Source organism: Panthera onca, chromosome D1 (genome assembly GCF_046562875.1).
Source record: "Panthera onca isolate mPanOnc1 chromosome D1, mPanOnc1 haplotype 2, whole genome shotgun sequence".
Lineage (NCBI taxonomy): Eukaryota > Metazoa > Chordata > Mammalia > Carnivora > Felidae > Panthera > Panthera onca.
Genome location: NC_138348.1, coordinates 6,779,643 through 6,803,520, shown reverse-complemented (window position 1 = coordinate 6,803,520; position 23,878 = coordinate 6,779,643). Strand labels below are relative to the sequence as shown.

General features: G+C 61.8%; 3 protein-coding genes across 6 annotated transcripts in view; 2 read left to right on the top strand and 1 right to left on the bottom strand.

The window, feature by feature from the left end:
- SCYL1 (SCY1 like pseudokinase 1) overlaps positions 1-2,402 on the top strand; it is an 11,314-nt gene extending 8,912 nt beyond the window's left edge. Inside the window, exons 13-18 of one of the 2 annotated variants that reach the window (XM_060607225.3) lie at positions 264-428; positions 668-810; positions 1,469-1,537; positions 1,642-1,851; positions 1,941-1,995; positions 2,139-2,402. In XM_060607225.3, coding sequence (XP_060463208.3) covers positions 264-428; positions 668-810; positions 1,469-1,537; positions 1,642-1,851; positions 1,941-1,995; positions 2,139-2,263 — 767 coding nt within the window. In that variant the 3' untranslated portion in view covers positions 2,264-2,402. Of the gene's footprint in view, positions 1-263; positions 429-667; positions 811-1,465; positions 1,538-1,641; positions 1,852-1,940; positions 1,996-2,138 lie in introns of both variants that reach the window. The other variant, XM_060607224.3, reaches the window with a different exon arrangement.
- Positions 2,261-20,083, bottom strand: LTBP3 (latent transforming growth factor beta binding protein 3). 3 transcript variants are annotated; one of them, XM_060607220.3, is made up of 28 exons: positions 19,329-20,083; positions 15,992-16,321; positions 15,657-15,859; positions 15,374-15,479; positions 15,061-15,153; positions 14,763-14,885; positions 14,101-14,259; positions 13,829-14,014; positions 13,235-13,251; positions 13,088-13,160; positions 12,812-12,910; positions 10,826-10,951; positions 10,605-10,736; positions 10,363-10,491; positions 10,002-10,124; positions 9,641-9,763; positions 6,597-6,719; positions 6,231-6,350; positions 5,403-5,531; positions 4,930-5,097; positions 4,669-4,752; positions 4,282-4,410; positions 4,040-4,177; positions 3,802-3,942; positions 3,492-3,653; positions 3,324-3,404; positions 3,088-3,219; positions 2,261-2,922 (listed from the first exon to the last, which is right to left on the bottom strand). In XM_060607220.3, the coding sequence occupies exons 1-28, from the start codon at positions 19,657-19,659 to the stop codon at positions 2,771-2,773; spliced, it is 3,912 nt and encodes a 1,303-aa protein (XP_060463203.1). In that variant the 5' UTR covers positions 19,660-20,083; the 3' UTR covers positions 2,261-2,770. The 3 variants fall into 3 exon arrangements, with proteins under 3 accessions (XP_060463203.1, XP_060463204.1, XP_060463206.1); XM_060607221.3 differs by having other exon boundaries at positions 3,088-3,216; XM_060607223.3 differs by lacking the exon at positions 3,802-3,942.
- On the top strand, positions 19,862-23,878 carry LOC145712478 (uncharacterized). The gene is made up of 2 exons (XM_081790415.1): positions 19,862-21,939; positions 22,200-23,878. The coding sequence occupies exon 1, from the start codon at positions 19,862-19,864 to the stop codon at positions 21,101-21,103; it is 1,242 nt and encodes a 413-aa protein (XP_081646541.1). The 3' UTR covers positions 21,104-21,939; positions 22,200-23,878.

The window sequence follows — 23,878 nt, the reverse complement described above, 5'->3', positions numbered from 1 at the left end:
CGTGTGCCCTCTTCTTCCATCACATCCTTGACTGTTACCTGTCAGAGCCCCCTTCCGTGTCACTGGAGTCTCTGAAAGCTAGAACGACCTCGGAGAGCAGACCCGACACCACTGCTCCCCACCCCTCCCATCTTAGAGATGGGGGAGCACAGGCCTGGAGAAGGGGGGCCGCTACAGGTTGCTCTGTGTCCGTTACTGCGCTCCCGTCACCTTCCCCATGAGAGCCTGAGGTGACTATACTTGTCTCTTTTGACACTGCCCAGAGAAGGATGTCCATGCCGCCTCCAGCCCTGGAATGGGAGGAGCCGCAGCCAGCTGGGCAGGCTGGGCTGTCACAGGGGTCTCCTCGCTCACGTCCAAGCTGATCCGTGCACACCCAGCAGCTGCCCCGGCTGAGACCAACGTCCCCCAGAGACCCACGCCCGAGGGTGAGTGTGCCCCAGAGTGGCCGCATCAGTGACTGAGAGGGCTTGGGGGTGCTGGCACCTAGGAGCTATTACTGTCTGGCTTCTCCGGGGGTGGCAGTGGGGACGTAGGGGACAGGCGGGGTCTAGTCCCTTCACGAGCTGCTCCCTGCACCTTCCCCCTGACCCCAGAAACCTCTGCCCTGTTTTGAGACCTTCCTGGGGCCCGGTATCTGGGACCTCAGTGAGCCTCTGCTCCTCAGGACTTCCTGCCCCGGCCCCCGCCGTCGTCCCTGCCACATCCACAACCTCAGGCCACTGGGAGACGCAAGAGGAGGGCACGGACACAGCGGAGGACAGCAGTGTTGCCGACAGATGGGATGATGAAGACTGGGGCAGCCTGGAGGTGAGTGGGGCCGAGGGGGCCTCCCCAGGCGACTCCCAGGTAACTTCAGGTCAAAGGTTAAGGCTGCCTTCAAGGAGCTCAGGTGGGCTTGGCTGGTCACGCCTGTCCTCATCTGCACAGCATCCCTGCTGAGTAGGTGTCACGGGTGGCCCTTGTGGGTAAGAGTTGGCAGCTGTCCCCCACTAAGCCCCAGGGGCCCCTGGGAGCAGGGATGGAAGTGGTGGCGGTGGGCCACCCAAATGGGGTGGGCAGCCCATTTGTCTTCCTCACTCTCTTCTCCCTGTCCTCCAGTAGCTCCAGGGGTCAGTAAGGAGAGGCCACCCCCAGGCCTGTGGGGGATGGGCTGAGGATGGAGTGGGGCTACCCTGATGGGAATGGGGGCAGACCTCGGGGCCCGATTTCCCCATCTGCTGACAACAGTCTCGGGTCTGAGGCTGTGGGGAACGGTGTGGAACATCTAGATCTCATTCCCCAGCCTCAGAGGAGTGACGGCATGTCCACTCTATAGATGGGAAGCAAGGCTTGAGGAGCAAGTGAGGTGGAATGCCAAAGAAGAAAGGGTGGAGCCCGCGGCTGGGAAGGGGCAGGCAGGCTTCCTTGCCCTTTGGGTGGGGGCCGGAGCGCCTATGGTCGCGCTCTCCTTCCCACACTGCAGCAGGAGGCCGAATCGGTGTTGGCCCAGCAGGAGGACTGGAGTACTGGGGGCCGAGCTAGCCGTGCCGGGCAGGTAAGCAGGGTGGGACAGTGGTGTTCCTGTGGGGGGGGGGGGGGGCCAGCCATCGGGCACCCGCCCCCCCCCCCCATTGGGCACTACCTCCCCATCTTCTGCAGACCAGCAACCTGGACCCAAAATCCGAGTCAGACTGGAGCAGCTGGGAAGCCGAGGGCTCGTGGGAGCAGGGCTGGCAGGAGCCAAGTCCCCCGGAGCCACCGCCTGAGGGCACACGGCTGGCCAGCGAGTATAACTGGGGTGGCTCGGAGCCCAGTGACAAAGGTGATCCCTTTGCTGCTGTGTCGTCACGCCGGGAGACCAGCGCTCAGGTACTTGGCACCTTTTCCCATGAGGGTTCCAGACCCGGGTGGACCTCAGCCGGGAGTCCACCTCCACTCCAACCACACTTCCCTTTCAGCCGAGACCCGATTCATGGGGCGATGACAACTGGGAGGGTCTGGAGACCGAGAGCCGTGAGTGCTTCCCCTTCTGGTCCGGGCAGACAGACTGGGGGCAGGGGCAGGCTGGGAAGCTGAGGCCCCAGTGGGCCTGAAGCCCTCCGCCCACCTCCTCCTCCTCCTCCTCCTCCTCCTCCTCCTCCTCCTCCTGCTCCCAGGGCAAGGGAAGGCCGAGCTGGCCCGGAAGAAGCGCGAGGAGCGTCGGCGGGAGATGGAAGCCAAACGCGCTGAAAAGAAGGCAGCCAAGGGCCCCATGAAGCTGGGAACTCGGAAGCTGGACTGAACTTGCCATATGGGCGCTCGCAGCCGCGGAGAGCAGGCCCCGCGGATGTATTTATTGTACAAACCATGCCAGCCCGGCCAGCCCGGCCAGGCACATCTCACGTGTACATAATCAGAGCCACAATAAATTCTATTTCACACCCCTGTGCTGGGCTCAGTGTAGCCCCTCCCAGGAGGCTTGGGTATGGCGCTGCCCTGCGAAGTCCACGCCCACCACAGACGGGAACATCAATTCGCTTGGACAAGCCGAGAGTGCAGAGGCATGATTTGATTTATCAGTTTCCAGGAAACGCCCTCTGGGAGGAAGGACCTCAGTGCCTGAGAGTCCCACACTCCGCCTGCGAACTGGGCGGCGCCTGTAAGGGCGCCCTCAGAACTCGGGGCGCAGGAAGGGGTCTAAGACCCCCGGAGAGTTCCTGGGTCCGAGCCCCGAGTTGGAACACAGGTGAGAGACTGAGTTCACCCCGAGGGTCAGGCGGGAACCCCTCGCTGATGGCTGAGGGCCTCGTCAGCGGCGGCGCTGGGGCACACAGGCCCCGTGTGGGCGGCTGCGTGCGAAGCCAGCTTTGCAGACGCAGCGGAAGGAGCCGCTTGTGTTCACGCAGCGCTCACTCTTGCACAGCAGCCCACGCTGGTTCAGTTCTCGGCACTCATCGATGTCTGCAGGTGGGGGCGACAGGTGCGAGCTTCGCCAGGGCGCCAGAGCAGCAGCCCCCTTAGCGTGTGGCCCCGTGCCTCCCCCGGGCTGCCAGCCTTGGCCCCGGCCCCTCCACCAACTTCTGGTCTTGGGCTGGGGGCCGGTCCCACCCCCGCGGCCCCGCTCACCGACACAACGCGCACGAGAGGCGTCGAGCTGGAAGCCGCCCGGACACTCGCACACGGCGCCGCCGGGCCTCGGCACGCAGCGGCCACTCACGCAGCGGCACTCGTCCGAGTCCTCCTCCGAGCTGTCCTCTTCTGTGCCGGTGGGGAAAATGCAGACATCAACCTTCACCTCTGCCAGCAGATGGTTGGGGACCCCCCGCCCCCGCACCCTCTCTGTGCCCTCCCGTTATACTCACCTCGAGGGGGCTTTCCTAGCAGCAGGGGGCTCGCGTCCCAGAAGGAATTGCTCTCACTCTGTGACGTTGGGCACTGGGACCCTGGGAGGAGCGGGGGCGGTCAGCCACGCGAAAGCAGCACCCTGGCTCCTGCCCCAGCACTCCGCAAACCCCTCTGGGGAGGCTCACCAGCGCTGCGTGGCGGGCAAGGGCGGCACTGGGCTCCCCAACCGCGGCCCTGACGACAGCAGCAGTCGTCGAAGGTGAGGGCTGGCCCGGCCAGGGGTCCCGCGCACATGCCATCTTCTCCGCGCTGGGCCCAGCACACGTCCCGTCGCTCCGGGGCACGCTCTGCCAGGGGAGACCTGGCTTCAGCTGGGGGCCCGAAACGGGGACACTAGGTCCCCGCTCCAACCAAGCCTCGCGGGGAGCCGCGACCCCGGGGCTCCACCCGGCAGCCCAGGCCCTGGAATTGGCCCAAGACAACTCTTGCCCTCACCGGCTGGGCTCTCGGGGAGCTGGCAATCGCGGCCGGAGGGCCCGGGCACCCAGGGCGGGCGGCACTCGCAGCGGTAGGAGCCCGGCAGGTTGACGCAGCGGCCAGGGCGGCACGCTGCCGGGTCCTGACACTCGTCTACGTCTAGGGGGTAGCGAGGGCATGGATGGGAGTGGCGGTCACAGCTTGGCCCAGTCCCCGCTCCCCTCCTGTTTCCCCAGCCGGCAGGCCCGGGCCTCACCCATCTCCTCCGGGCTCAGACACTGCCGCTGCGCCGGGCTGTACTCGGCGGGGGGCGTGCAGGCACAGCGGTAGCCGCCGCGCGTGTTCTCACACACTCCGTTCCGGCAGTTGGACTCGTCCAAGCACTCGTCCACGTCTGCGGGGAGGAAAAGCACGAGTGGAGGGAACCAGCCCGAAGTCGGGTGGTTGTGCGTGTCTCCCGGCTGCTGGCCCACGGCCACTGGGACCATCTGCGCTCACCCACGCACTCCAGTAGGTTCCCGTCGTAGTAGAAGCCTTGCTTGCAATAGCACTCGTAGCCGGGCTGCGTATTCACGCACTTGCCCTCCTTGCAGATCTCTGCCCCGAACAGTATGCACTCGTCGATGTCTGCGGAGTGACAAGCCGTGGGCGCCCGGCGGCCTCTACCTCCCGGGCCGCTCAGGCCCGCAGCCAGGGAAGTGTGGGCGGGGCTTACCGCGGGGGCGGAGCAAACTCAGTGGGAGAGGCTTTTCCGGAGGCTGACGAGGGCGTGGTAGGGGCGGGGCAGACGATGACGGTGTGGGCGGGGCCTACCCCAGTTAGCACTACCGACCTCGGGGGGCGGGGCGGGGCGTGTCCGGTGGGCGGAGCCGTGTCGGGGCTTACCACGGTGGGCCGGGATGCCGTAGTTGACAATGTTGTTGTCTTGGGTGTAGCCCTTCCCGTCTGGGCAGAGACTGTGGAACTCAGCTGCGGGGAGAGAGCGGCCGTGGGGAAGAAAGGAGGCGGGGTTGAGCGCGTGCGTGCTTCTGTCGGAGCTCTCCGCCTCATTTCCCACCTATCCAGGGAGGGGCCATTTCTCCCCGTCCGTTTCCAAATGAAGAAACTGAGACTCTGGGAAGGGGAAAGGCCTGCCCGGCTCCTGACCTGAGCTGTACACTGGGCAGGGATAGATCTCGCAGTGGTCTCCCCAGCCAGCCCCCAGCGAGCAGCAGCACTCCTGCTGGGTGACATTGGTGGCCAGTACACTGTCGCAGAACACGGTGTCATCGAAGTTAAGGTAGCACTCCTTCTTGTGGTGGGGCTGCTCCACCTCTGAGGGGAGGGGAGGGCAGCTCAGGGTCCTGCAGACGGTCTTGCTGTCCACGCTGCCCACCGACCTCATGCCCGGGCTGCCCCACACTCCCTCGCTCCCCTCAGCCGCCCCGTCAGAGCCAAGCTCCATCCTCAATGTGAGGTTCAGGGCTCTCCTGTGCGGTCCAGGTCCACTGGACTCTCGGGCAAAAGGGATTTCTTCCCGTTCCCCAGATTCCAGAGGGTGGGACCAGGAAAAGTTTCTGAACCCCAGCTGCAGCTCAGGGGAGTTGTCTAGTCTGAGGAGGAGCCTGGAGGACACTCACCCTCACAGCCGTGCTGGTCCTGGGTGGGCGTGAAGCCCTCGTCACAGACGCAAACATAGGAGCCCTGCAGGTTCTCGCAGGCCCCGTGGGGAAGGCACAGGCCGGGGTCCTGGCTGCATTCATCTATGTCTGTGGGGAGTGAGGGAAGCAGGAAGAGTAGCTCCAAGGAAACCAGTCGCTTCTTGCAGGGGGGGGGGGGGGGATATGCCTCCGGGGACTCACACAAGTTCAGAACCCGAACTTCCACTTTGATCTCAAAGTGCACACAATAGGGAGTGCGCTCTTGCCTGTCTGTGCATGTGGGTAGATGTGTGCACATTCACTGTATTCTTCCCAAAACCTGCAGTGGCTGTTACCGGCAACAGAATGGAGCCCTCACTCTCAGCTTGGCATTCAAGGCCTTTGAGTTTGGTCTCCTGGTATCTTTCAATTTCATCATCCTGTATTCTAAGTTCCAATTCAACTGTCACGTCTCCGTTGCAATTAATCACCCCTCCAGACCTCTTTTGGCTCCCAGCACTCTGAACAGTAAGAATCAATTTACATGTCAGCCTCCCCCAGTGGGAATCCTGGATCACTGCTCTATTCCTAGTACATAGTATAGAAGCTGGCAAATAGTAGGTTCTCTGGAAACTCCTGTCCACTAATGCATGGAAAGGTCACCATGCAACTACGTCATTATTACTGTTGCTATTGTGGGTGGAGTGGAAGGGTGAGTGAGCGGGTGGATGGACAGATGGATGGAAAGACAGGTCAACAGGGTGTCTAGGAGATTACTGTCATTCCCTGCCACTCCTCCTGAGGAACTCTCAGCCAATACCCCCATACCTTGGCACTTCCTGCCGCCAACCAGCCGGTGCCCCTGAGGACAAAGACATCTGTAGGAGCCATTGGTGTTGATGCAGTCACCCCCAATGCAGGCGGCAGGGAAGTCACACTCATCAATATCTGTAGGGGATCAAAGAGGTGGAGACTCTCACGAGCTGACCCTACTCAGCCTGAGGCTGCCGAGGCTCCCTCTCCACACTCAATCTGTGGGTCAGGTCTACACTCCACGCCCAATCTTGGATAGGGATGCGGGCTGGACGTGGGAGTGCCTGACCTGTTTACAGGTAGCTCCGAACTTGGAGCCTGGGCTTAGAAGTCCCAGGATAGGGAGGAACAAGTTAATCCCCAGCTCTAGGCCCCACTCACCCTCGCATCGGCTCCGGTCTCTTGATAGATGGTAGCCGGAGAGGCACTGACATTGGAAGGAGCCTGGCGTGTTGGTGCAGATGCCATTGTCACACACATCCCCGGCCTCGCACTCATCCACATCTGCAGGGCACAAGGCGGGGTCAGAGGGCCAGCATGGGGATGGTCTCGGGCGTCTGCCACCCTTTTCCCGCTCGTGCCTGTGGCGTGGAGCACCAGAGTGGAGGCCAGGGGAGCTGAAGGGAAGCACGGGACCCTAACCCGCCCTCCATGTGGCACACCATGCCCTAGTGACCAGGCCAGGTGCTGCCAGGGACCCTGGGCCACGTCCGATTCCAAAGAGCTCAAGCCTCACCAACCTTCATCCATCCTCTCCAAAAAGGGCACCCTCCCCATCCCCTCTTCCCATACTGCCCCAGCTGCTCTCCCCTTCCCCTACCTGCATTGGCTCCCTTTCTTCCCATGTGAATAAGCTCCTCTGTTCTCTGTCCTTCTCACACAATAGTTTCTTCTCCTTGTGCAGTGAAGGAGCTTGGCTTTCCCCTGAGAGCATGCTTCTCTGCAGTCATTTCTGCCAGAAGCTGGCTCTTGGCCACACCTCCAACCCCCTTCCAAACCAAGCTCCGCCTCTGGGGTGCACCTGACCCCATGCCAGCCTTCACCTTCTCTACTGCTGTCAGCACTCACCTTCCTAGTCTCTCTCCCTCTATCTTGCTCCCCATCCTAGAGGTGTTCAGCATCCATGTGGCCAGCTGGCCCCAGCCTCTGACCTTACACCCTTGAGCAGTTTCTGTGACCTTCACCTCAGTGGCAGCCACTCACTCTCAGGACAGGAGCTGGGATCTGCCCCACCTTGGACATCTCAGATGCTGCTTCCTTCCCACTGCCTCTGCTATTCTCAAGTCCCCTACCTCGCCTTCTTTCGCAGGGGCCCACGAACATCTCTCCTTCCTCCTCACCGGTCTGGCAGGCCATGCCTGCCTCTGGGTCTCCAGATCCTGGGTGCTGAGAGGGGTGCAGGCAGCTGCCAGACTGTGTACCCTGGGCCACAGCCACTCCCTCTGGCCTCTGGACCCGCCCCATCCTCAGTGTGGCCGAGGCTACCCTCCCCCACCTCCCAAGCCTGGACTTTTGGAAAGCCCCTAGACAGCTCCCATGCCCTTGGGCAGTCCCAAACCTCTACTGATCATTACAAGTCCCCTACTGGACTCAGGCTCTTCACTGTACATGAGAGAATTGAGAGGAATCTCTTTTAACCTCCTGCAAATCATTATAGCCGTTCCCCTCTGGCTCCCATTAGGGCAAGAGATGTCCCTTTCCCTGTCCATGGCCCCTCCCCCAGCTGCCCTTGTCATCCCCTCGCCCATTTTCATGGCATCTCCTCAGCCTACAACCCTACACCCCATTCTGGCCGCCCCAGGTCTCGCTCTTCCTCACTTGCTAGCTGCCACCTCCTAACCCCCTCGTGCCACAGAAACCACCCTAACAAGGTCACCGGGAGCTTTCTCATCTTACCACTTAGTTCTTATTTTACAAGAACCTCTCTGTTGCATTTGCTTTATCCTCCTCTGCCCTGGGAACCTCTCCTCCCCCAGTTTCTCAGCTGGTGCTCCTTGGGCCTCCTTCCAGCCCTCCTCCCCATCTCCCACTCCTAGACCCCTGCCTTCCGCTGATGTGGTATTGCCCACAAGGCTCTGTGAGGCTCCCCTCACTGGACCCACCCCCCTTGGCTGAGCAGACGCACCCTAAGGCTCCACGGCCCCCGACGTCCACAGTTCTAGGAGTGTGTGTATTGGGGGGGGGGGGGTGTTTGGCCCAAGGCTTCCACCCTGTATGGCCCACCTTCTGCTGTCATCTCCAGCCCAGAGGCCCGCAGAAACCACCCACTCAACTTGTCCAGCATGAAACTTGGGTGTCTCCCTTCTCAAATATGCACCACGTCTAGAGACCCTATCCCAGTGAACAGCACCACCCGCAGAGTCACCCAAACCAGACACCTGGAGGGTTCCTTGTTCCCCTCCCCCACCCCCACCTGGGCATACAGTTAACAAGCCCCCGGGGAATCTGCTTTAATATTTCTCTAATATCACATCATCTCATGACCATCCTGAGGCAACTTCTCTCATCACATCCACCACTATCTGTGTCCTGAGCCATCAGAAGACCTCCAGCTACTCTCCACACCCAGCATCAGGAAACTTTCTAAAGCAAATGGTGAATCTTGTCCCCCTTCCCCTTAAAATGCTTCAGGTGCCTTATAGCGCCCTCGGGACGAAGCTTAACCTCCTGGGCAGGGCTTAGAGGGGCCTTCCAGGGGCTGAGGCCCAGGGCCTCGGGTCCTGCCCCTCACCAGCCAGCCTCAGCCCCCACTCTCTGCTTCTACCTTAGTTCCCTGCACATGCAGTGCTGTTTTTCACCTCTGCGTCCGCTGGTGCTGACTTCCTTCGCTTGGCTAATTTCGGTTGGTTCTTTAAGACAATTCAGGTCTCCCCTCCTCCCAGCCCTGCACCCAAATTCCATCCAGGCCCACGGCCTCGCACGCTCCAGACTTCTTGGTACATGAGAAACATTAGTGCAAGGGCGCCTGGGTGGCTGTCGGTTAGGTTAAGTGACCGACTGACTTTTGGTTTCCGCTCAGGTCATGATCTTCCGGTCGTAGGATGGACTCCACACTGAGTGTGCAGTCTGCTTAAGATCCTCTCTCTCTTTCTCCCTCTGCCCCTCTCCCCTCTCTCTAAAAAAAGGAAAAGAAACAGTGCAGAGGGACTACTAACGCCCCTCCCCGTTCTTTTATAGGTTTTTCTTTTCTTTAAATTTAAGAACCTGCTTTGCAAAAGCAGCTAGAGCCTTGCCTGCTAAGACCCTCCCTACACAGAAATCCTGGTGGTCTTCCCATGGGCTAGGTTCGCTGAGAAAATGAGTGACTACATCCGTGAACTGGAGGGTGCATTATCTTATCTCCTGCCCACTGTGGGACCGACTCGGTCCCCAGTTTGCGCGCGGCGTGGGTGCGGGGGGCGTTGACTGGCAGGGCTGGGGCTCACCCAGGCAACTGCGGCCATCCGGCGCAGGCGCGTAGCCCTGGGCGCACGTGCAGCGGAAGGAGCCTGGGAGGTTCTCGCACCAGCCCGGTGAGCAGGGGCTGCCCTCGGCGCACTCGTTCACGTCTGCGGCAGAGAAGACTCACCTCGGTCGCCACCCCACTGGGCCTGGCACTGTGTCGGGGTGGGGGTCTCCCCCGCCCAGTATGGGGGGCGCCGCCTGCGAGGCGACTCTCACGAACATAAGCCCTGCCCCTGCCCTAAGCGGACCCCGAAACTGCCCGGTCGCGGGGGACCCCTCCCTGATGGGCCCCGCCCATCTGCCTTTGAACCCGCCCGTCCGGCATCTAGGCCCCGCCCTCACCGCGGCAGGCCCCGCCCCCCTGGCTGCGGTAGCCGGGCTGACAGGCAATGCACTTGAAGCTCCCGGGTTTGTTCTCGCATTTGCCATCCGGACAGGAGCTAGGGTCTCGGCACTCGTCGATGTCTGCGTGGGTGAGGCGAGAAGGAGGCAGACCCATTTGGGGACATCGTGACCGACCAGGCCCTCAGTATCCTTGGCAGGACCTCCCTCCGTCACGGATCAACGGGGCCCCCTGGGACCTCAGGGCTCCCGCACCCCAACCTCTGAGGGGCCCAGAGCTGGAGTCCAGGCCCCCTGCCCCCACGCCAGGCCGAGGGACAGCGGAGGACCCCCTGTCGGCCCGGATGGGGTCTTCCCCCACCTTCGCACACGGGCGGTCGTGAGGCTTTGAGCCGGTAGCCGGGGTAACAGTTGCACTTGTAGTGACCGGGGAAGTTGAGGCAGAAGCCGCCGTCGCCGCACAGGTGGGGCTTGGCGCACTCGTTCAGGTCTGCGCGGGAGGAAGAGGGCGCGAGGGGGGCGGCAGAGGCGGTTACGCGGCGGTCGGGACGAGGGCCCCCCATCCCCCCAGCCTCCGCGCCGCCCCGGCCGGGCCGCGCTCACCCACGCACGAGCGCCCCCCGGCGCCCACGTGCAGGCGGTAGCCGCGGTTGCAGTGGCAGTTGTAGGAGCCGCCCGTGTTCATGCAGATGCCCCTCCCGGCGCCGCACGGCTCCGCCTCGCACTCGTTCACGTCTGGGGAGGACGCGCGGGCGGCGAGACGTCAGAGGGATATGGGGACCCGAGGCCGCCCCCGGGCCGCCCGCCCGGCCGCCCGCGCTCACCCACGCAGTAGCGGTGCTGCGGGTGCGACCGGTAGCCCGGATTGCAATGGCAGGAGTAGTCCGAGGGGCCCGGGACGCACTCGCCGTGGCCACAGATGTTCTGGTTCAGTCGGCACTCGTCCGTCTCTGGCGGGGGGGGGGGGGGGGGGGGGGGGGGTGACGGGGGGGGGAGCATGGGGCTGAGCAGGGAGCACTCACTTTCTGCCACGTTCCCCGGGCGGACCTCCATACCCCATTCTTAATAACCCAGATACCTGAGAGCCTGGTCACACCATGACCTCAGGCCCCTGTACACTCATACGCCAATCCTAGGATTTCCTATACCTCTATCCCAGATCACCCCAGCATCACGACCCCAGATAGCAACCCCGGGTCGCTGACATCCCTCTCCTCAACTCCAGGATCCCTGATATTTCTATTTCTACTCACTATATTCTGTCTCCCCATCACCCCAAACCCGATCACATCCCCTCAGGGCCTCAGTCATCCCAATGCCCCTACCCAAGGGGCTCTGAGACCCTCCCCTCCAGTCACCTCAATATTTAAAATCCCGCAGCATTTGTTACTCCCATATCCTCTAGCCCAGTGACCCAACACCCTTGCCTTAGGGACCCGGGTCCCCCATTCCAGAATGGTTGATTTCCTCCCCTTCCCAAGGCAGGCAGGAGCTCCTTCCTGGGACTCTGGCTTGCCCCTTTGTGGATATGTAGGCAGTCAGATCCGGAAACCCCCTTCACTTTCTTTGTCAACAGTCTCACTGAACTCCCTCACTCCCCCTCTCCCTTCCCCCCCACCTGCAGCCCAGGCCTTGACCCTGAACCCTGCCCCACCCAAACACACCTGGTGAGCTGCTCTTTTTGCCTAGAGTATCTCTCCCTACACCTAATACCCTCTCCTCTGAGAAGCCTCCCCAGATGCCTCTTCCCCCACATTCCCACAACCCCCAGGGCTGTCACTGCATTGTCCTAGCCTGTACAGGCCTCCTGGGCAGCCACCTTCTGCCTGAGCCATCACTCCCCCCTCCCCCAGCCCATCTAGCCTCCTAGATTTCAATGGGGCCGGTGGCTCCTTGTAGCTTTGGAGTCCACACAGACTTGGGCTTGAACCTGGCTCAGATGTGTGATCTGCGGGCAAGATACTGAACCTGAGCGTCTGTTTTCTCATCTGGAAGATGAAGCTACCAGTGTTCACTTTCAGAGTATGAGAAAGTTAAGTGATATTTAGTACGTAAAACTCTCCGGTCGGTGCCTGGCACAAGGCAATTGCTCAGCCATAGCTAGCAATTATCATGATGCCCCAAACCCTACAGACACTTCCCACAGCCTTTGGGATCAAACCCAAGCCTCTGAACAAGGCTCCACGCGTCGGCCCTCCCTTGGTTCAGAAACACAGGGCTGTGTGGTTTTCCCTCCTCCACCAGTGTTTCCATGTCTCCGTGCCTTTGCCTAAACTTCACTTGGAGTGTCCCGTTTTCCCAACCTGCACACCCATTTCTTCCCCACTTCTTCTCCTTAATTTCCAACACTCTTTAAAGCCCTGCTAGCCTTCTCTCATTGCCACCCTACATATTGTCACAATCCCCAGACTTCTTCTCTGATTTACTTTTTCATGGCATTTATGAGACATCTGGATTTTTAGTTACTGATCTGTTTTCTGTTTACTGTGCAAGAACAGGGAATTTTTGTCTTTTGCTTACTGCTGTATCCCCAGCACCTAAACCGTGTCTGGCACATAACAGGTACTCAGTAAGTATTTGTTGAATGAATGAATAAGTACCGTCGGACTGGGCTGACCACCACAATACCCGGATCCTTTAAGGTTGCACACCAAGGCTTCCCCAGAGCCCAGCCCAGGGCCAGGCACACAGGAAGCCTGGGTGGAGGGTTCGTGCTCAGGAATGATGGGGGGAGGGGGCGGTAAGGGAGGACTGAAATTAAGCCAGGGACCTGGCCTCTCCAGGACATAGCCTACGTGGGCAGGTCTTACCTGTGACCTGGGTAGGAGCAATCTCCACTGCACTGCGGGAAGGGGGCAGGTCTGGCAGGAACCAACGCACGGTGGGAGGCGAGGGCCTGGAGATCAACTCTGTAGGTGACAGTGTTCGCCGTCAGGGGGTGTGGAGGATGGGAGAGCCGCCCCTCTCCAGGCAGGCCAGTGGCTGGGACTTCACACCCATCTTCACTGTCCCCGGATGGCCAAGCTGTCAACCACCCCCCAGTGACAGTCCTTGAGGACTGGTTCCTCCAGCACCGCCCAGCTCACCAGGGTAGGGCCTGGCAGGAGATGTGGTGGCGGTCAGGTGGCTCTGCTGTGCCGACTGTTCCTCCATCACTGGCTGTGAGTGACAGCAGCATGAGCCCTCTGTCTCCTTGGCTTCCCCACTCCTCCCACCTGGGCTCTCATACTCACTGAGTCCGTGCTCACCCCTAAAAGGGAAGAAGATGGGGCCATTAGCGCAGGGCTGGGAAAAGAGAGTTAAGACTGGGATTGGCAGTTGGTATTTGTGGTTAGGGTCTCTAAGAGTTCAGCAGTCATGTCTCTGGGTCAGGTGTCAAGAGTTAGATCCTGGAGTCAGGGGGCGTTTGCATCACGGGTCAGGGGAACGGGTATGGGGAGCGATGGTTGGTCAAGGTCCTTGGGTTATCGAGCAAGACTCAGGAGGTTACAGCTAGGGCCAAATCCTTGGGTCAGGAGACAGAAGGTCAGATCTAGGGACAGCATTCGGACTGGATCAGTGCCCTGGTTTGGAAATCAAAGGGGTTCCAGGGTCAGAGGAATAGATCCGGAGGGCAATGGATGGTCAGATCCTGTCCATCAGGGGGTTAAATCCTGGGGTGACAACCTTGGTTCGGGACGAGAGGGTCGATTCTGGGGGTCAGTGATGAGGTCAAGGATGAGGAGCTAGGGGTTAGACTCTGAGGTCACATCTGTGGATGGGGAGCCAGGGGATCGAGTCTTAAGGCATTCATCATCTGTCAGGGAACAGAAAGGCTCAGGCCAGACCTCGTTCTTCCTCCGCGTCCTCAGGTGGCGGTGCCCGGCTGGGGCTCTCAGGATGCTGCTGGGGCTTGGGTGGCCCGTCAGGGTGCAGGAAAAGGGAAAAATCACTTTCGCCTTGAATGGTGAGGGTCTGGTGGGAAGTGAGGATGTGGTACCCCTTCCCAGCTGGACAGATCTCCTTGAAGGCAGCTGCGGCCAGAGGGAGGGGCAGAGAAGTGAGTGTTTCCCGGACGGGCACAGAGACGGCCCCTTCGCCCCGCATGCCCCAGGCTCACCAGTGCCATCAGCCGGGCAGCGCTGGCACCTCGCGCCCCAGGCCTTGCCCACGCTGCAGCAGCAGAGCTGGCGGGTGAGGCGCGTGGTCAGCGGGTGCTGGCACTGGTGCTCGGGGCTCACCAGGCGGAAGCACAGGCTCTTCTCCTCTGGCTTGTCCGCTGCGGGGGCCAGTGGCAGGCATGGTCACCTGGGCCTGATCGCCGCCCATGTCCCTCTTCCAAGCTGCTCCAGGCCTTGCCTCTCTGGCCCAGACAACCCTTGATCCTCCTGTGGCCTCTGACCTCAGGTGACCCCGAACTCACGTGATCCCCGAACCCGTGTTTCTCTGACCTCATGTGACCCCTGAAATCTCTGTGACCGCTGGCCCCACTGACCCCTGATTCTAGTTGCTGTATGTAGGGCTTTATCCCTCCTACCCATCAAGACCATGATCTCCTACAACCCTCACTCTATATAGTCCCTGACCCCATGTGACCTCTGACCAGATCTCAAGTGACTCCTGACCCCACTTATCCCTGATCCTATCGGCTCGGGGCCTCGATCCTCCTGCAATCAACCCTTGACCACACGGTGACCTCTGTGACCTCTCTGATCCTTGCCGCTTGCTGCTTGGAGGTCCATGCCTGTGACTTCCCAGGGACCTGAGCCCCCCCATTCTCACCAATGCACTGCGTTCGGGAGGGGCCCAAGCTATGGCCAGGTGGGCAGACGCAGCGATAGGAGCCGGGGTTGTTGAGGCAGTCACCATGGCGACACATGCCGGGCATCGCGCACTCGTTGATGTCTGTGGTAAGCAGGAATGTGATCCCTCTAGTCTGGGGCCATAGGGTGACAGCAAGCTACTCCGAACACCTCAGGGTCCTGCCCCAGCCCCGCCTGCTCCCTCAGTCACCTGGGGGCCTCCCCCAGTGACAACTGGCTTGCCCCTCCAGCCCACAGAATCTCCTGGCTGGCCGTACCCTGGCAATGGGTGCTGTTGAGTCTCTTGTAGCCCTGAGGGCAGTCCGCGCCCACCTCCCCACGTACAGGTCCTGGTTTCTGCACCCCTGTGTCTGCAGAGAGAGGAGACGGTGGCAGGGGAGGACACTGGGGGTCCTGCAGGGGAGGGGGGAAAGGAGGGCCATGGGGAGGAGCAGAGTGGGATGGGTGAGAGGAATCTGGCGGGCAGGGAGAGGCTCGGGCGGCACCGGCTGGGTCCTCTCCTGCAGGGGAGGAAGAGGTATGCCGAGGTCCACCCTGCAGTGACGGGGATCCCGGAGCCCAGGCACTCACACTGTAGCTGGGGGCACTTATGACACTTGCTCTGGCCCCACGCGGTGCCGATGCTCCCACAGCAGTCCTCCTGCTTGGTGAGGCCGGGGAGGGGGTTGCTGCCGCACTAGGGGAAGTTGGGACTGGGGTCACAGGGCGCCCAGCCCCACCCAGCCTCCCTCCCCAGGCCCTTTTCCTCCCTTCTCGGCCCGTGGGCCCCGTCTTGTGCAATCCCCGTTTAGTTGGGACAGGACAACCCTGGGAGACCGAAGGTCCGGTCCAGCTGGACTGTGGATTCACTCACAGGCTGCTTGGGCAGTGTGTCCTGGAAGCAGCGGCCCAAGGGCTTCTGGGTGGGTGGCCGGGGGTGCTGGGGCTTGGGGTGCGGCAGCAGGTGCTGCGAGGGGGCTGGGCCCTCGGCGTTCGGCCCCTCGATGCGGTGAACTTGGACCGAGGCATCGGGAGGATGGTGCACGCGCACGTTCACCACGGGGGGCGGGGCCTGCACTGGGGGGGCGGGGCACGGTGGCTTCAGGGCTGCCCCGCACCACCGGTTGCGGGTGCGGTCGCTCATTCCGGTCCCGCCACCCTAGTGTCCGCCCACTTCGGCCACCCCCGGGTCTGCCCGTGGTCCGGTACCTTCCGCTGAGATCTGTCCTGGCCCGAGGGGCACCAGGAAGGCTGCATGCTGGGCAGGGGGCCCCTCCCCGGGCCCGGGCGGATCAGCGATCACCTGGACCGCGTAGATGGCATGCTTGCTGGCTACAGACTCGCTTTCTGGAGCCAGGGGCGGAAGCGCGCCTGTGGACAGGGCCCCGGCCCGGCCAAGCCCGGGGCCTGCGCCGCCGGTGACCCCGCCAGCTCCTCCAGCGGGCACCTGGCAGAAGCGACCGGTGAAGTCCGGGGGACACAGGCACTGGTTTCGGGAGGAACACTGGCCGCCGTTCATGCAGGGCAGAGGGCACACCACTGGGGAGGGGAGGTGGATCAGGAACCGGGCCCACCGGCCCTCCCAGCCCCCAGGCCTGCTCCCTCACCCACAGCCTGCCTCTTTCCCCTCCTCCCTACTTCCTTGCCACCCACTGGCCCTGTCCTTGAGAAGCTGGCTTTCGGAACACATAGAAACTGCCCTATAGGTCTTCCAACATCCTACTACCCACGTTGGCTTCTGGAGTCTTAAGTCCTGTACTTAAATCCTAGCTAGGAGGCCACGTGCCAGCTGTGTGGCCCTGAGCCCCATGCCTCAGTGTCCTCGTCTGTAGGGATGTTTGTTGTGTCTCTGAAATGAGGTCACGCCTGTACAAACACTCAGTGCCCTGCACGCTGAGTGTTTAATAAGTAGTTGCAAATGATGAGGACGATCGTCGTGATGGAGCAGATTTTCTCTCCTCCGGATTTCCCTCCAAACGTTCCTGGGAATGTGATCTCTATGTGGCACTTCCTCCTTTTCTAAATTCTCCCCATTCAGACCTCAGCCCTCTCCAGGTTCGCCCTCTCCCTCCCTCCCTTTGCCTTGCCATGCCAGGGCCCACATCTCTAGCTGCTACCTCTCTGGGACCTCTCTTGGGCACCTCCAACCAGGGGACACTGTCTGAAATCAGCGTCCTGCCCCCACCCCTCCCTCTGGACTACCGCTGGGGAATCCCTGCCAGCCAAGGTCGTTCTACTGAGCCTCAGAGGCCGCATCTCTCCTGCTCCACTCCACCCAGTTCCGGCCTCTCTACAGTCTCATGAACCCATGTCCCTCCCCGCCATGCCCTCTGCCCCTCTGGTGCCTTGTGTCTTGCCACCCATCCTCCTCCCCGGCTTCCTGCCTCTTTCTCTCTCCTGCCTGTCCACAGCCCAGCACCCCCAGAGAAACGAGCCTCAGGCAAAGCCCTGGCGTATCACATCCCTGCTCACTCCTCGCTTCCTTGCACAAACATTTAAGGCTCTCCATGGCCCAGAATGAACCTTCTTTACGTCCATCCCCCTCTGCTCTTTCCACGTGGACCCCATGCCTCAGGACTCCTCTCCCTCCTCCTACAAATGGGTCACATCTCCCGCCTCCATGGCCTTATTTATGCCACCCTCCCTCAGGGCCCTGTCCCTCCACCTCTACATAGTCAAATATTATCCTTCCGGCCTCAGTTTCTCCTCCTGGGAGCTTTTCCATGTATCCCCGCCACACCTCTGTTCTCTCTCCTGAGTTATCACCCTCTGTCCTGCTCTGCCTGGCACTTAACTTGGTTATATTTATGTCTGTCTCTCACAACACGAAGAGTGTTTTGGAGGGTACGGCTGGGTCTGCCTCAGCTCTGGGTCCCAGAGGAGGTTCAGGGGGAATGACTGAAGGACTGAGTGGCAGGCTGGGACCTATGTCTTTCTGTCACACACACACTCACATCTCACATCCAGCCTTGGGGCCCTGAGCTCACACACCAGACCGAGCCCCTCTCCTGCCTGCCCCATGGCTGCCCTCACTTCCCAGGATGGAAAGCTGGGGGTGATGCTCTTCTGGACACCTGCAGGGCCTCAGAGGGCCAACCCACATCCATGGCCGTCAGGGCCTGGCTAAGAGCATCCCGGCCCAGCCCATCCTTCCAGGACTCTCAGGGCAGAAGGGGTGTGTCCTGGGCTGGGGGAGGCAGGATCCTCTCCTTCCTGCCTCCCAGTGAGTCACCCATAGCGGTGAGGGTGACCTCTCAATGACACCCGCCCACTGTGGCCTGGGCTCTGAGCCTGGGGGATGTGGGCAGCACAGATGGAGACAGCAGCCTGGGCAGGATGGCCAGGGGGTCTGGGAGGCTGGGCCCATATACACTCACATGCACGGTCATCTCCTCTGTCTGTCTCTCTCTCTCTCTGTCACACACACACACACACACACACACACACACACACACATTCATTTTGGCACCAACACAAGCTCACAGAAACACTCCCATAGTGACTGGAGACATACACCCAGGACAACACAAAGGAACATGTAATTAATCACAGAGTGTCACTGCAAAGCCCATGCATGCACACGCACACACGCACATCTCATGAGACTCTGAGCCACATCAGTGGAGTTCCTTGGGTCTGTGAGTCGGTATGTTGAGTATAGGAATGTGTAAGAGGGGCCGTTTCGCTGGTGCCATCCTGGGCCCGGCCTAATTACCCTGTCCAGGAGGGTAATTACTGCTGGGACACCTCCCCCAGCCTGGCCCACAGGGCCTTGCGGGGAGGAGAGCTGAGCCCCAGGCCTTGCCCTTTGAAGAGAGATGCTGAGGAAGGGGTAGGCTCCGAGTGGAACTGGGGAGTCATGAGGGATTGTTGGGGAGGGGAGACTCTGAGGCAGAGCTCCTGAGATCTTATGGGGGAGGCATAGATGGGGTGCCAGGGAAAAGATGGACTGAGGACCCCAAACAGCCCCCACCTCCAGGCCTGCACTCCGCCTGTTAGGCCTCAGCACCCCTCCCCTCCAAGACCTTGCCAACATCTAACTTCTTCACCCCCAGCCCTGACCTTGGCTCCTCCCCCCAGAGCATGCAGGTGTCTACCCCTGGCAGGCCCTACTTTAGACGTTTTGAAAAGATTTCTCCTGTTTCTTCCAGCAACTCTGTTTCTTAGGGGAGAATTTGTCCCTTCTCTGAGACCTCCTTGGCCCCAGCTCACGTCCCTCAAAAGCCCCTGTGTAATGACCCTGACTCCCTCTCAGAACCCAGCACCTTCCGAGCGGCCTGTATCATGCAGAACCCCAGCATGACTGCACACCTTAGGCCTCAACCCTGCCCCAAAGCTGTGAAGTCCCGGTCCACGCGGCCCTCCAGCTGTGGCCGCAGGACTCCAGCCTCCCAAGCCCCTCGTGTCCCCCCCGGCCCCAGGCCCCCAGAGCTCTGCACTCCGCACCCTGCGCCCCCAGTGTCACAGATCCTACCCCACCAGGTATCCCGCATTTGTCCTGCTGTCTGCCTTCCCGCGTCCCCCACCCGGGCCCCCGGGCCCTCACCCACGCGGAAGCCGGAGCCCGTGAGCGTATCGGTGCTGTGGCCGTTCTCTCCGATGAGCGTCATGTTGGAGCCCTGCTGACAACTGTCCCGACACTGGCCCTTGAGGCAGGTCCGCTTGCAGATCACCGGCGCAAAGACCACCTTGAAGCGCTCCCGGGCCAGCGCCCCGCCCCCGCCGGCGCCCCGCTCGCCCGCCGGCCCCCCCTCGGCCCCGCCGCCCGGGCCCAGCAGCAGCAGCAGCAGCAGCAGCAGCAGCGCCAGCAGCCCCGCCGCCCCCGCCCCGCGCATCTCAGGGGCCAGGCCGCCAGCAGCCCCGCGGGGCCCGGGCATCCGGGGCCGCAGGACCCGGGGGGCGCGCCCGGGCCGGGGCTATGGTCGCGGCGCCCCCCGGGGGGGGGGGGATGAGGGGGGTGGGGTAGCAAGCCGGGAGCCCCGGGAGAGGGGGGAGAGAGGGCAGCGAGGGAGAGGAACGGAGGAAGCGCGCGGGGAGGGGACGGCAGGCGCGGCCGGGGGCCCGGTGCGAGGCCAAGAGATGGAGGCTGGACCGCGGGGAGCCCGGAAACTTCCAGAGCCCCGGGAAGGAGCCCAGCCACGAGCCGGGGCCGGGGGCCTGCGAAGGCCCCGAAGTGAGGCGGCCGCGCGGAGGCCGAGCGGGTTGAGGCGGAGAGGAGGAGCGAGGGGAGAGGAAGGCCGGGCGGCCGGCCCGCTCCGCGCCTCCCCCGGCCGGGCTGGGCTCCCGCGGCCGCCGGGAAGCAGGGAGCGCGCGGGGCGGACGCAGGGAGAAGTGAGCAGTTGTTTTCCCTGGCTGCGGCGCGGCGGCGGCGGCGAAGGGGGCTGGGACGCTGGCCCCGGGCCAGGGAGACAGTTTTTTTTTTTTTTTTTTTTTTTTTTTTTCAGTTTCAAGCGTCGCCGCTGCCGCCCGGAGGAGCGAGGGCGTGCGGGCGGGCGGAGGCCGGGGTGGGTGGGGGGCGGTCCCCACCCCAGATGCCCGCCCCGCCGGAACCCGCCGCCGCCGCCGCCGCCGCGCTGGGCGCCTGCCAGAGGGCCCTCACCTGGGCCGCCGGCCGGGCCGCCGGATTCCTCCGGGCGGGGCGGCGAGGCCGCGTCAGAGCGGGAAACCGAGGCTGGGGGAGGAATTCGGGGCCCGGCCGGGTCACGCGGCCGCCGGGGCGGCCAGGTGGGGCTGGAACCCAGGCCTCTCAGCCCTTTCCCAGCCTCCCTTGCGCACGTGGGGGGCTCACCACCCCAGAGTCACTTCTCATTAGTGCCGCTCCACTCGCCTCCGAGGAGGGGGCTCCAGGAGAGGGCACCCTTGGGCCAGGGGCTCCGAGAGCCGGAAGAGGGGCCGAAAGAACGAAGCTGGAGGCCCGGCTTCCCTGCCAACACCCCCCCCCCCCCCCCCCCGGAATGGCTTCCTGGTGCCCACCCTGCCCCCACCCCCTTCGCCTTGTCTGGCCGGGCTGGCGGGGCTGGCTCTGGGCCTCAGACACTCTGGAATCGCCAAGGTCTGAGCTCAGGGCCTGGCCCCCTTCCCAGGCTAACAGCCGGGAGGAGGGGGGTGCTGCTTGAGGGCCCAGGGGGCTGGGGAGGGGCACAGCAGGGCCCCAGGGCAGGGGTTGGCAGGGGCTGGGGAGGGGCCTTGGGTTTGGTAAAGCTTCAGAGGAGCCAGGCCTGTCCACTGGTCTGGAAAGGAAGCCCTGGAGGCCTGCTGAGTCCTGGGGCCCCAACTGTGCCCACAGGGCCCGGCCAGGAGACCCCAGGATTCAGTGTCTGACTCACAGAACTCAGCAGGGGGTGGGTGTGACCAGGGTATCCTGAGCAGCTCACTGCCAGGTCAGAGCAGCACCCAACCCTCTCCTGTTGGGCCCTGGGGGTGGCAGTCTGACCGGGGGAGGGGGTTCAGGGACTTGCCTTTAGGAACACCTGTCCAAGGAACTCATGGTTTTTACTGTGAGGGTGGATTTATTTGGATAGCTTTGGAGGGACTGAGGGAAACCCTTAAGTGGAGCCCCTGCCTGAAGTGCCCAGTGGGCTCTGACCTGTTCAGACAGCCTGGTGTTGCAGGGACGGGATGAGGCCGTGTCCTCAAGGGATCCCTACTGCTGGAGTCCCAAAGTGGATACGAGAGACAGCCCCACCCTCCCTCGGGGCTCAGATCACACACTGAGGCAGGGAATAATAGTGAGCGCTTACCACCTGCCAGGTTCAGGGCTGAGCAGGTCCGTAGTCATTTTTTCCTCCTACTCATTTGAACCTGACCCTCCTCTGTTGAGAACAGGCTGTGGCTCCCCTTGGAACACAGCACGAACAGACCAGGGTTGGAGTCTGAATCTCTCCAAGCCCCAGTTTTCTCACCTGCGAAATGGGGCTCTGTTCATTCAACCAACTGAGAATCCACCAGGTACCAAGCTCTTGCTAAGGTATAGGACCCATCCCGGCCTCACCTGGAGCCTCTGTAGAGGAGACTGACATGCGACAAGTCAATTCACAGGTGACTGTGGCTACGATGGAGGCCTGCCGCTGCTGTGGTGGGACCTGGAGGTCCAGGAAGCCCCTCTGACAAAGGGACTTCTAAGCCGAAAGCTGGAAGAGGAACAGGAGTTCATGGGGGTACGTGTGAAGCCAGCCAAGCGGGAGGGAAGCCTGCAGGAGGCCTGAGGGATTGAGGGCGCAGGGATGGACAGAGGGCATGCAGGGCTGGGGGATGGGAGGGGGATGGACAGAGGGCATGCGGGGCTGGGGGATGGGAGGGGAGAGAGATTCAGTTCTTCTAGGAACTAAAAGAAGGCAAGCAAAACAACAGGGTGCAACGTGGGAGAGGATATGGATGTGGGAGGCCACCCAGAGGAATTTGGTTTTTTTCATTTCAGTGGGACTGTATCAGGGCAAGAGGGGGTGTTGCTGCCATCACCCCAGAAGAGATGCTACATCCTGGGCACAGTGGGATGTATTTGGGAGCTGGAATCTAGACACTGGGTGAGTGGCCGGTACCCGACAGGCAGGTGGCACGAATGGCGCAGGGAGTCTGGCCTGAGCCCGAGGGTGGGTGAGGAAGGTGGCGGAGAGGGAGATGCTGGGAAGAGCCTGGGGTTCTGTTTGGGGCCTTGCTGAGTCTGAGATGCTTGTGTCATCCAGATAGAGACATCTCAACCCAGCGGTCTAGAGCTCAGACAGAACGTCTGGCCCGAAGACACAGACTTGGGGTCCGTAGCATACAGGGGCATCGATGGCCACGGGAAAGGATGGGCTCAGCCTGGGAGAGAAGCGGGCCCTGGGTCAACCAGGGAGGTTCCCACTCCCAGGTCAGGGAGAGGAGGCAGAGTCGGAAGTGACTCACAAAGAGCAGCAGGAGGGAGCACGGAGGAAAGATTGAGAGGAGTGTTTGGGAGGAGTGTGTGGCCAGCAGTGTCCCCCGCTGCCGAAAGCAGGAGGGCGTGGTGACAGCCCTTCTTCAGGGGCTGCTGAGGGGACTCAGTGACTTAAGGCAGTGAAAGCAAGCACTCCGTCCAGTACCGGGCACATTCTGAGTGCTTAGTAAATGTTATCTGTCGTCATCACCAAACTCCTTAAGCTCAGTGGGGAGCCGGCAGGGAACAGAGGACACCTGCATGTGGGTGACTGAGGGGGCTGGATGGGAGGGACCGCTTACAGAGGGCAAGGAGACCACCAGGGGCAACAGAGGGAAGCCCTGGCCGCTGAAGGAACTGGGGGTGGCGGGGGGGAACCAACTACCCCACTAACCTAAGCCTGGAACCACAGGAGCTGGAGCTGGGGCCTGCAGCAGAGACCCTGGGCACCAGAGAGGGGGCTGGGCTGAGGCAATATTACTCTCGTCTCCTCTTGTCCTGCTGGGCCTCCCAGGGGCTGAGCCCCCAAAGCAGCCTGTGGGCAGGGGCCCCTGGGAGGTTTCAGCACATGAGGTTGGTCATGGAGCAAGGAGGACAAAGAGGCAGAGTGGACCAGCAGGGTAGACTTTGACAGTCCAGCTCTTGGGGCCTGCCCCTGTCTAGCCTCGTCTCCTGCGTCGCTATACCCAGCACCCCATCTCCCTAGGATCTACCAGCATGCTTCCATGCCTCCTGGATAGAGTTCTCCTGTAAGTCCAAGGAGACCATGACCTTTTCGGTCATTCCAGATCGTTTCTGCTGCCCAACGGGTCTCCCCACTGCCACTTCTGCCCTCGTCCGTCTTCTACCTGGTGCCAGAGCTGCCTTTTTTGTTGTTGTCGTAAGTTTGTTTATTTCAAGAGAGAGAGAGAGAGAGTGCGAGCCGAGTAGGGACAGAGAGAAAGGGCAGAGAGAGAATCCCAAGCAGGCTCTGCACCATCAGTGCAGAGCCCTACACGGGGCTCGAACCCGCGAACTGTGAGATCATGACCCCAGCTGAAATCAAGAGTCCGATGCCCTGCGTTGGGCTCTGTGCTCTCAGCACGGAGCGTGCTTGTGATTCTCTCTCCCTCCTGCTCACACGTGCGTGTGTGCTTTCTCTCTCTCTCTCTCAAAATAAATAAATAAATAAACTTAAAAAAAAAAAAAAACAAAAACCAACA

Bases quoted from the DNA above. Each gene is read 5' to 3' on its own strand.
- LTBP3 (XM_060607220.3), bottom strand. From the start codon at position 19,659: ATGCCCGGGCCCCGCGGGGCTGCTGGCGGCCTGGCCCCTGAGATGCGC. The intron at 14,260-14,762 runs GTGAGAATGGGG...TGGCCCCCGCAG, and splicing joins CTCCCGAACGCAGTGCATTG to CGGACAAGCCAGAGGAGAAG. The intron at 10,492-10,604 runs GTGAGCGCGGCC...CCTCCCGCGCAG, and splicing joins CGGGGGGCGCTCGTGCGTGG to ACCTGAACGAGTGCGCCAAG.
- LOC145712478 (XM_081790415.1), top strand. From the start codon at position 19,862: ATGGAGGCTGGACCGCGGGGAGCCCGGAAACTTCCAGAGCCCCGGGAA.